Source organism: Tetrao urogallus (assembly GCF_951394365.1).
Source record: "Tetrao urogallus genome assembly, chromosome: 7".
Lineage (NCBI taxonomy): Eukaryota > Metazoa > Chordata > Aves > Galliformes > Phasianidae > Tetrao > Tetrao urogallus.
The window spans coordinates 4,131,501-4,144,904 of record NC_136820.1 but is presented as its reverse complement, the minus strand read 5'-3'; the positions used below and the strand labels follow the sequence as shown (position 1 = coordinate 4,144,904).

The following is a 13,404-nucleotide window of genomic DNA, read 5'->3' as shown; positions in this document are numbered from 1 at the left end:
GTAGGGCGTCTCACAGTCTGGGAAGCGCTAAACTGAAAGCAGGAGCACAAACTGCTTTGAAAATGAACGAGTTGGATTTCTTTTCTGTACTCCAAATCAGAGAGGTCTTTTTATTTTCTTTTTCCTTTTTTTTTTAATTTCTTTTTTTTTCCTAAATGAATCCAGGCTTTGCTCACTCTCCAGAAAACTAAACTAGGATTCTGATTAAAGTTTTATAATGTAGTAAATCCTGTGTTTCTAGTCTCATTTTATTTAATTAGATTTATGTGAAATAAATATGAAAATGAACAGGACAGTCAGTGTGTGATCCACAGTAATGTTTTGACAGCATGAGTGTTTAAGGTCTTGTACACTGTAGGTATGCTTCTGATTTCGTACTGAGAATAGATACAAAACTCATCAAATTAGTCAGAGGCAAATTAGACTTTAATAGCTAGTTAAAAGCTAGAAAGGGGCTATGACTATATGCAAGGCAGTTTGGACTTGGAGATTGGATTGATTTTATTAAAGTAATTGGCTGTAAGGAGACCTTCACAAGTTTCTTCTAAAAATAAGCTCTCTCTCCTTTGCAAAGAACTGCCCTGCTCCAGATGATGGCCGAGGGGAATGTAGTAAGTTCTGCAATCACAGAATAGCACAACACACAGTACCTCTCTTTGAGACATTCCATAAAGGTGCCTATGTTTCTGGCCAATCATCTCATTGCAAATGAAATTACTATGATCAGAACTCTCGACAAAGCGATGTTTTGCTCGTTTGTTTCTGAGATGCATCACGTATTGAAGGAGAAAGGCCACAGTTACTAGAAACAAAATCCATCACTCTGTCATCCATCAGTCTTTCCCTTCTGCTGAATCGTTACCTAAAGGATTTTGGAAAGATTTCTTCAACTGGAGAAAAAAAAAATGAAAAAAGTGTTATGTTGAGAAAATGACCAAGATTACTGTAAAAAGGAAATAGGTACAAAAGATGACAAAACATGACATGAGATACTTCAGCTCCTTGCACCTTATTGCCTGTGGTTCCCATTCTTTGAATTTTTTGCGGAGGAATCTGATTCTGCTTGTTATTATCAATAGTAATACCAACATAAATCAGCAAAACAGTATAAGATTGTAATGCAAAGCTCTGATGGTGTTATGCAGAATTAGACCCTAAGTTTTCAGTTAAGAGAATGATCAGTCCTTTAAAAACTGCACCACATACTTAGTTGGAAGAGACTATTAAAGTATAAGGCAGCTAAGAGTCTATCTAGAAATATTTTATACACAGAAAGGCAAGCAAACAACTTTTTTGATTGTAATCAGATCATTTAGAAATGCTGACTTGGAATTTCTCCGGAGAAACAACAAGCCTTCCATTTCACTGCCTTTACTGCCCTTGTAAAACCAGGTAATCGGCTCTGCAAATTGAAGCCATAAATAACTAATTTCACATGGTGGGTGAGGGTTGAATATACTAATTAGTCAAACAGCTGCACTCAGAGTTCAAGCAAGCCAGGCATACTGCACGTACATATTTATATATTTTTCCTTCTGGAGCGTTTGCCACAGCTTAGAGAGAAATAACAAGGCAGGTATGGCCTCAGCCTGTGCAGGGTGGCAGTGCCCCAAAGCACAGATTCCAGCCCTTGGGATGAACACAGTGCTGAGCAGGAAAGGACCATGATCTAAGCTGTGGCAATGAAGCACCACGTAGGGAATCTGCATTGTGGCTCAGTGATCCCTTCCACTTACAACCTTGAGGGAAAGTCTAAAACAGCTCCTTACATTGTGTATAAAGGCCTTAAATTCAATTTTTGCTTGAGGAGGTCCTTTCATTTCTTTTTTACTGATGGAGGGCTCCTGCAGATCCTGTGTGGATGAATTTGGCTCAGGCACTGTCCTGGTAGGAAGCAGCATTAAGGGTGCCTCTGGCTTCAGGGCCGAGAGAAGGCCTGCTGCTGTGGTGTTTTTGCTAGCAGCTCTTTGGGGCACCCCTTCTGAGCACCCACTTCTAGCACCAGCAGCATCTGGAAGTGCTTGTTTATTCTGGGCATTTCTTTCTCCCTTCCAATCAGAAAGTCCGAGCTCAGAAAACAGATGGGATTGTTCTACCAGTAATTGGTCCAGCTGCTGCAGAGAAAATAGAAGGAAAAGCATATTGCAGTAATAAAAATATAATAAAAGGAATCAAGCAGGATACACAAGAGTATATGAAGCATGCCTGCTCTGATGCTTGATTCAAAGAAGACATGCAGTATTTGGCAAATGAAATACTGCCAGAAAAAGGAGGAGAAAGGCCTAGAGGGCATTTTATTCCTACAGATAAATACACTATAAAATCTGCAAAAGGACCTCTGACAGTGGCTATTGTTTTCTGACCCTTTAACCCACGCTTGTCAGGGAAGCTCTCCCACATGACCCAGAGCTTGCAGCATACCATCAGGATGCCCTCCCCGACTTGGTAAGCTCTATCATTCAGACAGAGTTCCAGCTCTGCCATCTCCTGACGAATGGCTTGATGTAGGCGTTGCAGGTTTCTGCTTTGCTCCCTGTAGAGACAGCAATGAGAGCACGCTTTAGTGAGCAGTGCACACTTTCTTCCTTAGCTCCACCAGTACACCTATATCCCCCTTTGTTGCCATTTTATTTCTACCCATGATCACAGAATAATTTGCAAAACAATCAATATCAGCCCTCCATTCTTCAGTTATCCCATTTGCAAGTTAAATGTGTTGCAGTCACAGAGCAGTTACAGAGCCTCTGTTTAGGCAATTTCATCTCTTAAGATTTATTACCAGCATAAAGACCTGCATAAGTGTTACACTTTGAGGCAGCTCAAGACTGGAAGCCCCTACTAACTCTGTGAATACTTGAGCACTGGGATATTCTATGACTTCTCAATAATCACTTTGAATATGAGCTGAATTAAGTCAGTTCCTGCATTCCTATTGTTAAAAAGGCAGCCTAAATCTATGGAACAATCATCTTCAAAATGCACTGCTTGAACAATGCAGAAAAAAAGTTAGACTTTCTTCTGAGCAAAAACCACAGCAGTTTTCTCTTCCACTTGCATGATGCCCACAGCTGCACCCCACTGATCAGCAAATCTACAGTAACACAAGTGCCCAGACACATCACACACACTGCTGCTGATGTTGGCTTTGGGTTTAAATGTGTGGGACTGCCTTTACCTTCCTTCTTCTGGCATATAATTGGAAAACAGTGCCTGCTGTTCAGTAAGGTGCTGTTCAATCTCATCCAGCTTCTCATGGAAGTGCTGGCAGGAGATCTTCATCAACTCTATTTCGTCAGTACACTGTGGAGAAAAGCAAGAAGACACTTTACTTGACTTTTCTTTGACTTTTCTTTGAGCACCTCTGTGTTGAGTGTGTTTGAAGCTGACAGCCCACAGGGCACGTGTCCTCTTCATACCTGCACAACAAGGACTACGAGCAACTGCTGCAAAAGCCCAGACTTTGCTCTGGGTGCACCATCTGCATCCTGGTTACTACTTCTTTCCTAAATCCTGTAGGATGAAGTCTTGGTACTACTCAAGTCAATGGGAATTTCATTTTTGCCACTGAAGGGGAAATGGACTTTGATCGAAATCTGACACAGTGCTCAGTGCTCACCAATAATTGCTCACCAGTTTCCTCTTAGAACGCTAGAACTGGGTTTATCTAACCAAGAGCAGACATTTACTGCAACATGTGTACATCCAAATAAGGTAACAGAGCAATTGTTCTGATTCAAAAACAAACATCCATGATAAGTTAGAGAATCAATGCCATATATGTGACCATTTCTCTTGACTGAGAGAAGGAATTTATTATGACTAATCATCTCTGATGTAAACACTAGGAATGTCTCAAAGCAGGTGAGAACAATGAACAACAATAGTATATAAAAAATTCTACTGAAAGACTTTCTCATTACTGCCTTGGAGCACGGAAGTAATATAGGGACAACCCACTAGTAAGATCAAAAGAAATCCTATTACCAGTATCCACTGATCTAGGTTTCTAGCCCCATTAAAGACCTTTACTTGGCTTTTTATTCCTTGTTCGAAAAAGCAAAGCAGACAGCAGCATCCAAGTTATTTTGGAGACAGTACCATCTGCCTTCTAAAGATGTGCTCCCCTATTACTCTGAAGCTGGTCAGAGTGTAAGCAGAAGTGAGATGTTCCCATTTTAGCAGATTTTATTCTCTTGTAATCCATAGGAAGACAGTGTGGGAACCTGCTCTCCAGTGCTGACCACTGTAACTGATAGAGAGCAAGAGGCACGTTTGCAAAGTTTGGCAATGCTTGATCTCTTGAGATCCATGCAATCACCTTTTGATGATCTTTTTACGTTTGTTAGATTGAATGTATCTCCCAGTCCCCAAAAGGCCTGAATTATGAGGAAGCTATCCCTGCTGGGGTCCAGCTTCACTTAGAGGTCAAAAGATGCTCTCCGAGCATTTGAGAAAACTCAGTCTCCATTTTAATGCAGCTCCTGTGGCAGGCAGGCTCTTGATGTGCGTGACCCAGGCATAAAACCTCCCACAGTAGTAAATGAAATATCTCGCCTTAAAAGCTGTGGGATAGCCCTGGAAAGAGCTAATCAGACACTGGCAATGGTTTGACAGGACTGGCCCTGTGGCTGCAGCAAAGGTGAGCTCTGCTAAGTATCTGCTCCACGTGGACTGCAGCTGGTTCTCTTACTTTACTGCTACAGGTTTGGGCAACAGTCTCTAGCTCCATTGAGGCAGTCAGTGTGTCATGAAGACCTTCAAGTTCAGCATTGGATGACTGTTCATCTTATCCTCAAGACCCCTCCATAATCTTTAATTTTAACCTCAGAAAGTCTGGCTCTTTCTAGATGGGAGTGTGTGGGGTGCGAGTAAGCAGTGCCCACATGGTAACCAAAAATTCCTCTTCAAGTCTGAGCAAAGACTTTTGTCCACCAGAAAAGTGTACACTAATGAGCTGGAAGAGCTTCAGTCCTGCACTTCTCTAAGCAGAAGTCAGTGAGCTACAGATAAATTTCTGGATGGTTCCTTGAGGCTAACAGAAATCTAGAAATTACCATGCAAAAGATCCAAGAAGTACATGAGGGTATGTTTGGTAAAATGTTATGGATGAGGTATGGACAGCCTCCCAGGACCTGACCCTGGAAGTATATTGCAGAGCACATGCTCACACAGATTTATTCACAGCTCAGGCTCAGCAAGGATACAGCAGCGACTACTTTTTCCTGGACCTGGATCCTACTTAGGGTAAATTGTGTTTAAATAGTGTGAATTTGCTATCTAACAGTTGCTCCGTGTTGACTGCATGGTAAATGGGACATAACCTGAGAGCTTGTTCCTGTAAAAGACCTTAAATGCAAAGCACAAAGCGTGCATAAGTGCAATCTCTATTGTGACTAATATTCAGTAAATTCACTCGCTTATTGCATGGTGACTGGGATGTGGAACCATATCCCTAAGAATGGATTGTGGGCAAGTTTGTTCTTTCCACATTCCCTAAACTACATAGACTACGTAAGAAAAAACACCACTAGCCCCCATTTGGAGAGTGACAGAACAGTAGTCGATGAGAGGTCTTCCCCATCCACCATAAGGTACTGACTCACTGCCATCGTGTGGCAACAGCAAGGTAGCTAACAAAATGCATGCTTTTCCCTATACTGTTCAAAGACAGGATACTGCAGATGTATACATTCAGGGATATTGCAGGAAAAAAAAAAAAAGTTTCACTTTTTCAGACTTTTATGTAAACATTTTCTTCCTCAATTTGTACAACAGTTTAAGTCTCATAACCTTATGACGTGTAAAAAAAAGAGTGAAAATAGAAACTCCTGCAAATTAGCAGGGATGTACGCTGCTCCTTTCCACATTTTTCTCAGGACATAAGCCTTTCCCAGTTCCCTTTTTCCTCAACACACCCTGAGCCTTTCACAATTTTTGGGAACTCACAGGAATTCAGACCAAAGAAATAAAAATCTGCATTTTTTTATTGCAAAAGGTTGTCTTAACACAATTCTAGATTTCATGGAAGCTTCCTACTCTCCCATGATGAAATGCCTTGAAGCCCTGAGAAGTTGCCATTCACTTTGATTTAAAACAGTCTGGCTGATGGATGTATCTGGGTATGCACGGTTTGTATTTAGCAAACACTATGCAATAGAACTTAAGGTAGCTCCCAGTAAAAGGGGATTTCACTTTGTATTTTCTGCAGTCCAGAAAGCTATTCAGCTACTCTAACTCAGCTGATTCACTGGAAATCATTCAAACTCACTGAGCCCCATGCTGTAAACCAGATCTTATCTCAGCTCTTCATTTAAACTGTAAATTTTATCATTCATTTTACAGCAGCCATTTTGAGACTGAACTGAACATTACAAAAATAAGCAGTCCCACAAAACTGAAGGTGTTTGCCACTTTTGTTTGGAAAGAAATGCTTCCTTCCTTGACTCAGGTTATATTCCCAGTATTTGTCTCACTAAAAAAACAAGCATGAGAGGTGGGGAAAGGGAAAGGCAGCTTTGTGCACATGGCACATGAGCGTGTCAGCTGTCGCTGTGCACAATTATTTGAAGAAATCTACTCACCAGAGGAAGATTTTGCATTGCATTTTCCTGCAGAAACGTCAGTGTCCTCAGGAGCTCCAGCTTGTTGGCAGCCTGGTTTGAGCAGCAACCCATGGGGCTATGGAGAGAAACAGCCACAGGACACATCCGTAAGCAGCAGCAGCAGCAGCCATGGCAGCAGCAGTAGTGGCAGCAGGGACTGCTGCAGGTTTCACTGCAGTGGTGTGGCCTGTATTTGTATTTTCCAGAGAGCACGGTGTCAAGGGAGGCTGATTTTGTCAGGTGGCGATGGGGTGGGCAAAGCACAGGCAGCTGCCTGGTCTTCCTGTTTTCTCCAGTTTGGCTGGGGGTGTCAGTGGTCTGCTTCACACCGTCCTCTGAAGCCCCTGGGTCTGACCACATGGGACTAGCACCCTCAGAGCAGTGTGCTGACACCTTAGACGAGTCCACATGGTCATCCCTAGCAAGGCTTTCAGTGCAAGGAACATTTTGCCTAATGCACTTCACCCTTGAAGTAAGTTCCAGGCCTGAAGGCATCTGAACAGTAACAGATGTCAGAGGAGTACGAGTCATTTCACAGTTTTGGACAGAGTCCCCTAGTTCTGGTTTGTTAGTGCCTAACATTTCCCTTGTGCCCCCTATCTCTTGCTCGTTGGGTGAACTTAACCCTGGCCCTCCTGCTCGGCACAGAAGAGGCCCGTGAGACACTTGTGAAGAGCAGCTTGGAGCGGCACAGCCCTTACACAGAGTTTCTGGGACCCCCCTTCTAGAGAAGCATCTTATTTTTTTCACATCAGCACCCATTTTACAAAACTTCTGCCTGTTTGTAACCTCATTTGCTGCAAGCATGGCACCATTTCTGACAAACTCTTCCACACTCCACCACAGTTCTTCACCACATTCTGTGTGGGCATTTCTGTGACATGTGACTTCACTGCTGTTTTCCATCAGGCCTCTCTCACTTTCATCATCACCTCCGAGCTTGCTCTCAGGGTTTGTATCACACAGTTCAGTGAGGGCTGCATTCATATTTTTATGTCCTGTACTGAAATTAAGCTGACAATGAAATTTTGATGAGACCAGATCTCCTTCATCTTGAGTATCACCCTCGAAAGGAGTATTCTCTTCTGTGCACTCCTCTTTTTCAAGATGCTGTCTTTCAGTTTTATACTCTTCCACGCCACATACTCTGTCTTGGACAGAACTCTGCAGCTCAGCATTACAGGACTGATGCTTGCCATTTTCCACAGTCAGCAGAAGGGAAATCTCTTCTCCCTGGTCTCTGCATGCTTTTGTTGGTCTAGATACCGTCTCGATGCTTTCACAAGATCTGATGAAGACTTCACCAACACAATCATCTTGATTTTGATGTAAATCTTGATTTAACAGAGGAAACTCTGTCGTATGTGACAGAGCTGTTCGTTGGTTATAGAGATCAGAAAAAATATTCCTCTTTCCTGACAAAGGTACATTCTGAAGGGGAAAAAAAGAAAAAAAAAAGGAAAATAAAGAAAAACAGCAGAAAAATATACAGAAGAAAAAAATATATAAAAGAGGAATTGAAATATTGGAATTTTGCTATCACAAGCATTTGCTCATCATCATTTTGTCCTGGACATCTCTGCAGATAAAGCCTCTTTAAACACATCTTTAAATACCAGCAAACCACATAATCAAAAGCTATTGTCTCATTTCTTATCTAACCATGCATTAGTGTGGTGGAAGAGTTGGATAAAACTCTGAGAATACTTCTTGCCTCCTGAGGTTCTCTAGGAGGATGAATTTGTGTTCATGAAGCTTTCATGACTCCATGATTTTTATTTTTAATTATTACGTTTTGTTATTTGTGCTAAGGTTACAGAGTTTTCATAGACCCACTGACTAATATTGTTGATTTCTTACTTGCAGTACTAAAGATTCTGGCAGCTCCTCCATGAACCCACTGCTGTCTGACTGGCAGCTGCTTGTTCTTGTCACCATCATCTCTGCTGGGGAAAACAAAAGATGAGAAAAATTACAAAGAAAGCAAATAGCAGCACTTGGCCAAAATAAACACAGAGCTAACCAGGGGCACTTCAAGTGTATTTTCCACTTCTAGAAACATTCTTGACCCTGGTGCTGTTCCCCAGAAAGCTGTAATATCACTATGGCCAGAACAAATAACAACATGTGCTCAGGATAGCTACAGCTGATGATGCTCACTTATCCTCCAGTTTAATCATCAGCTGCAGATTTCGTTTTTGATATATTTGCACAACATATGCAATGTAAGTAATCTATAAATAATCCAGCCATTTGTTTTCCTTCACTAAGCATGTTGTCTTTTGACAGTTGGTTGCTAGAACTGGCTCCTGCCAAGTTTCATGCAGCCCTGTGCAATTTGAGTGGCTTCAACCAGGTGAATTCTGCAGGAAGAGGGTGCTGCCCTTGAGTCTCACCAGATCAGTTTATCCTTACTTTGAGGAACCTTGGTTGATTTTGGTTGGAATTCAGCAAGTAGAATAGCAACAAGTAGAAATGATGTATGATTGCATGGTAAGACATAAAAGCGGAAGGAAGATATTCTAGATCTGCTCCAGAGAAGATTTGTAATCTAGCACCAATGTCATCTGGCTACATTAGTTTTTACTTCAACATTTGCAACTGGATTATACACTGTTAGCTATCCAGTTTCATCAGCATAAGCCAATCCTCTCCAAAAGTACAAATGCTAGAGAGTAAGCCCAAAGTTATCCAGTACATCCTGATTAACTCCCAGCCCTTGGATAATGCACATTTTCAGATAACCTTTATGCTCATAGTGCCTTCACATTCTCAGATACCTGGCACAAAAAGAGAACCAGAGTATGGGAAGCAAGCTAAGGGATTGTGCTAGGAAAGGAATGGGATGGAGGCAGACACTCTGCATACATGTCCTCTCTTCTTCCATGCATACATAACTGGTGCTGGAACAGCTGCCCAGAGAGGTTGTGGATGCCCCGTCCCTGGAGGTGTTCAAGGCCAGGTTGGATGGGGCTCTGGGCAGCCTGGTCTGGTATTAAATGTTTTGCAGGTTGGTGGCCCTGCATCTGGCAGGGGGCTTGGAGATTCATGATCCTTGAGGTCCCTACCAACCCTGGCCATTCTGTGATTCTGTGATAACTGCTACAGAGTCTTAACACGTTCTGTTTTCTGGTCTTATCCATGAAAATGTGACAATTCACCAAGCAGTTCTGAGCCATGAGTTATTAATTCTCCTCTGTGTGAATTGGAAAAACCCAAAACCATGTCTATAAATAATGTTTTCACACATTAAGAAAGATGGACTTAAGTAGATATACCTTGGGCATAAATTGATGAAAATCATGCAATCTATTTGTAGAAAGCAACTGCAAAACCAAAACCACATATTACCTTTTTTAAAAAGAATTAGTTGCATTGTCATTTGCCATCATCACCCACATGTCAGTCACTTTTCCTGTTTCAGATGAGAAATACATGGTTCCTTTCTCACACATTACAAAATTTGCAATGAAGCTGCTGAAAAATGCCTCTTCTGTGGGTGGTCTCAAAACTCATCCTTGCAGTTTCCCACGAGCAGTATCATGGTTCAGCTTATTCTCCAGGGAGAATGCTCTACGTATTCTCTAAACTTTTTTAAAAGCTGTTTCAATTACCCTTTGCATCTTTGCCAGCTGTTGCTTCCAGTGCGTCAGTCTGGCCTGTAGTTTTCCGTACATAAAGATGAAGAAATAAAGGCTTAGTAAAATTTTGAAAGTAGAAATGCTTTTGCTGCTATAGTCTCAACCACTGTGAGGCTCAAAATAATGTCTCATGAGGGAAAGACCCTCCATGAGGGGATACGAGTGACCTTCAAGCTTTAAATCTGCAAACTCAGAAGACCATTTAATGCTTATTTAGTGGTTAAAGGTACCTGTTTTAATCCCAAGACACACAGGTTATGAAGGTAGCTGGAATGCTCCTTGTAGGAAAAAAAGCAACAGCTTTAAATGGAAGAGTAGTGCTTTTAGAATTCACCATCTGACCTGGTCAAAATCAGGTGGCTCCTGCCGGGTTTGGCCCACTCATTACAATAACTACAAAGCATCTGCTTCAGCAGGACAGTCAGTTGTGTTCGTATATTGCAAACAACATACGCTCAATATCATACATTTACGTTTATAGTTTCCTGCACTAGCTAGAGAACTAACCAAAGTATGTGATTTTGGGGCTGATTTTTCATGGAAAACAAAAATAAGGCTGGAAGAAATGTCTGCAGATCAAGTTTGCAGCACTACAGCTAGACTAGGAACATCTCCATGTGTCTCTTTCGACTTCCTCTGGAAGTAGGTACTGTGTGTGTTTGGCTGTTATGGTTCTCATTGAAAAAACATCAAGGTTCATACTACTCTGAAGGTCTGTATGTGTATTTAAAAGTGGTTATATTATAGGATCTTATGACCCTTCTGAGCGTTAATCCAGTTTCCACAGTTCTTGTGTAAGCAAAATAGAAAGTAATTTACAGTAGACGGAGAACCATTTTAAGAACAGTTCACTCACATCAGTGAAGGTGATTTCATATTCATCTGAGTTAGGCACCTGATTTGCACCTACCTGCATGATAGATGTGTAATAAACGAATACTCCCAGAGTAAAGGCTTAAATTCTCCATTTTTTTCCATCTGAAGTGAGGTCTCTGAGGGTCTGTGCTGCGGATCTGTTCCAAGTACATTCAGATGCCTAATTTAATCATTGCATCCCACACTGACTTGTGAGAGCCTACCCAATGTGCTAGGCTATATCAAAGCTACTCAGATTAACATAAGGAGTTTTTAACAGTTGAGACGGAACACTTTATTGATAGCCAGACAAAATTTCTGTGATTTCCATGGAAGTCTGAATTAAAACCAAGACTTAGTAAGAAAAAATATGGCCCTCCAATGTAAGGTGAGGTGAAAAGCTTTGAAGAAATCGTCAAAGTGCTCCCATGAGGACTTCAAGCTGAACAACACACTCCTAGGAGAAATGCAGAGCAGTACTGTGGGCTGGGTCAGAACTAGATCAAAGTCAAAGTCCTTTACAAATTGAGGCAGCTCAGTTACGATCTGTTTAAACACAGCTTGGTTTAATGCCTGTATACCAGGTTCAAGTAATGTTTACATAATGGAAGACAGCATTTGTATACTGGGGAAACTTGGGGTGAAGGCTTGGCCAATCTCTCACGTCATTTCCACCCAGTGTCCCAAACAGGGAGTGAGACTGAAATTCAGAGCGTGCCTAATGCCATCCTGTGGAGGAATGGAGTTTCCCTCTTAATAAATGCTTCTAGTTTGCCAATGGTAACAGTACAGTTTTCTTGGCAGGCTGTAGTGCATGGTGAGGATAGCCACAGCTTGAACTTCTGCTAGGTCTAGATCTCCCAGGACCAATTCTTCTCACTACCAGTTCTTCTGAACACATCCAGATTGTATGTTGTTGCTAGTATCTAAAGCACTGTCAGCACCATTTCACAGCAGCAATTCTTTATTTTTAAATGAACTTCCAGCAATTGGAAGAGCATCTTTTAGGAAGGATACAAGTTGGCCAAAAAGAAAGAGGGAAGGGTCAGCAAAATTTACATAAACGTTGCTTTCACATTCAAATGTGGTTTTTTGTTTTGTTTTTCTGAAACAAATCCGTCATTTTTTAACTGATGGGAGAAGAAAAAAAAATGGGTTAAATTACCTGAACGTTAAGCAAAACATGTTTTCATTTCCAGTCTACCCAAATCACATTTTTCCCCAATCGTTTGGCTCATCCACTGAACCAAAATATTCATTATTCATGGAGCTCCACGCAGTTCTCCTAGCGTGTGGAGACACCCAAATCTGCAGAGATTCTGCAAATACATGCAGCGAATCACACAAAGGAAAGATAAAGTATGTTTGGAGAAGAAGTAGAGACGCAGACCAGTATTCAACTATGAGCTAAAAATTACAACTCTGGGCCTTGTGCGGAGAATACATCTGGCTATGCTGGAAAGCGGAAACCTGAGAATTGCCCCTAAAGACCTTGGTGAGGAAAACCTTGGCTCCTCGCCTTTTTGTGCTAATTGAACTGGGATAGTTCAGCTCCTGCATCCCATTTCTATTCTGCCTGAATTTTAAATAAAAATAGGTTGGAGGAATTTACTAATCAGGTCTCTGCTTCATTTTGTATCGCATAAGAAAGTATATACCCTTCCAGATCCCAAAGGTCCCACAGCTTTCCAGCCCTTTACTTGATCAATCCAAATTCATTAAGAGACTCTCTCTCTCTCCTTATTTGCATGCGGATACAGTGGCTTCCATTTTCAGCAGCTTTCAGTACAGGACCTTTCTGAAGCTCCTGGGCTCCTAGGTTTACCACTAATGAAAGAATATTCCCTAATTAGTAAAAAATAAGTGCTGAAGTGCAGTTCTGGGTTCCTCTGAATACTCTGCAGCTGGTTTTCTGTGGACTTGGCTACAAACAACACAACCTCTTTTTAGCTTCCATCCAGGAGAATACTCACAATGTGAAAAGATGCCATGAGAACTTCTGCATTGACTGTAAATAATCCGTATGTTTTGCATGTCTACTGAATCAAATTGATGTTGGTCGGCACCCTCCTGTATTTGTCTTCTACCTCATTTGATTACTTAGGGAATTACAGGCACAATAACTTTGAATGAAAGAGCATTTGCACTAATTTGAATTTTAAATTCACATATTAAAATTTGGGCTTCTCCTCCTGTCATAGGAAAAAGCAGGATGACCAATTGCAGCCTAGCCATGCTGTTCAAGTTCCTGTAGTCATTTAAATATTGCTGGACCTTGATGTGTTTAAGCACGTCTAGAGCTATTT

At 41.5% G+C, this 13,404-nt stretch overlaps 1 protein-coding gene across 1 annotated transcript in view; it reads right to left on the bottom strand.

Moving 5' to 3' along the window:
- Positions 1 to 833: 833 nt before the first annotated feature.
- ITPRID1 (ITPR interacting domain containing 1) overlaps positions 834 to 13,404 on the bottom strand; it is a gene marked incomplete at both ends in the record, with an annotated part of 35,006 nt that continues 22,435 nt past the window's right edge. Inside the window, 6 exons of the mRNA XM_079538469.1 lie at positions 834 to 890; positions 1,770 to 2,114; positions 2,422 to 2,533; positions 3,176 to 3,300; positions 6,582 to 8,033; positions 8,463 to 8,548. Of these exons, the coding sequence (XP_079394595.1) occupies positions 834 to 890; positions 1,770 to 2,114; positions 2,422 to 2,533; positions 3,176 to 3,300; positions 6,582 to 8,033; positions 8,463 to 8,548 (2,177 nt within the window). The remainder of the gene's footprint in view (positions 891 to 1,769; positions 2,115 to 2,421; positions 2,534 to 3,175; positions 3,301 to 6,581; positions 8,034 to 8,462; positions 8,549 to 13,404) is intronic.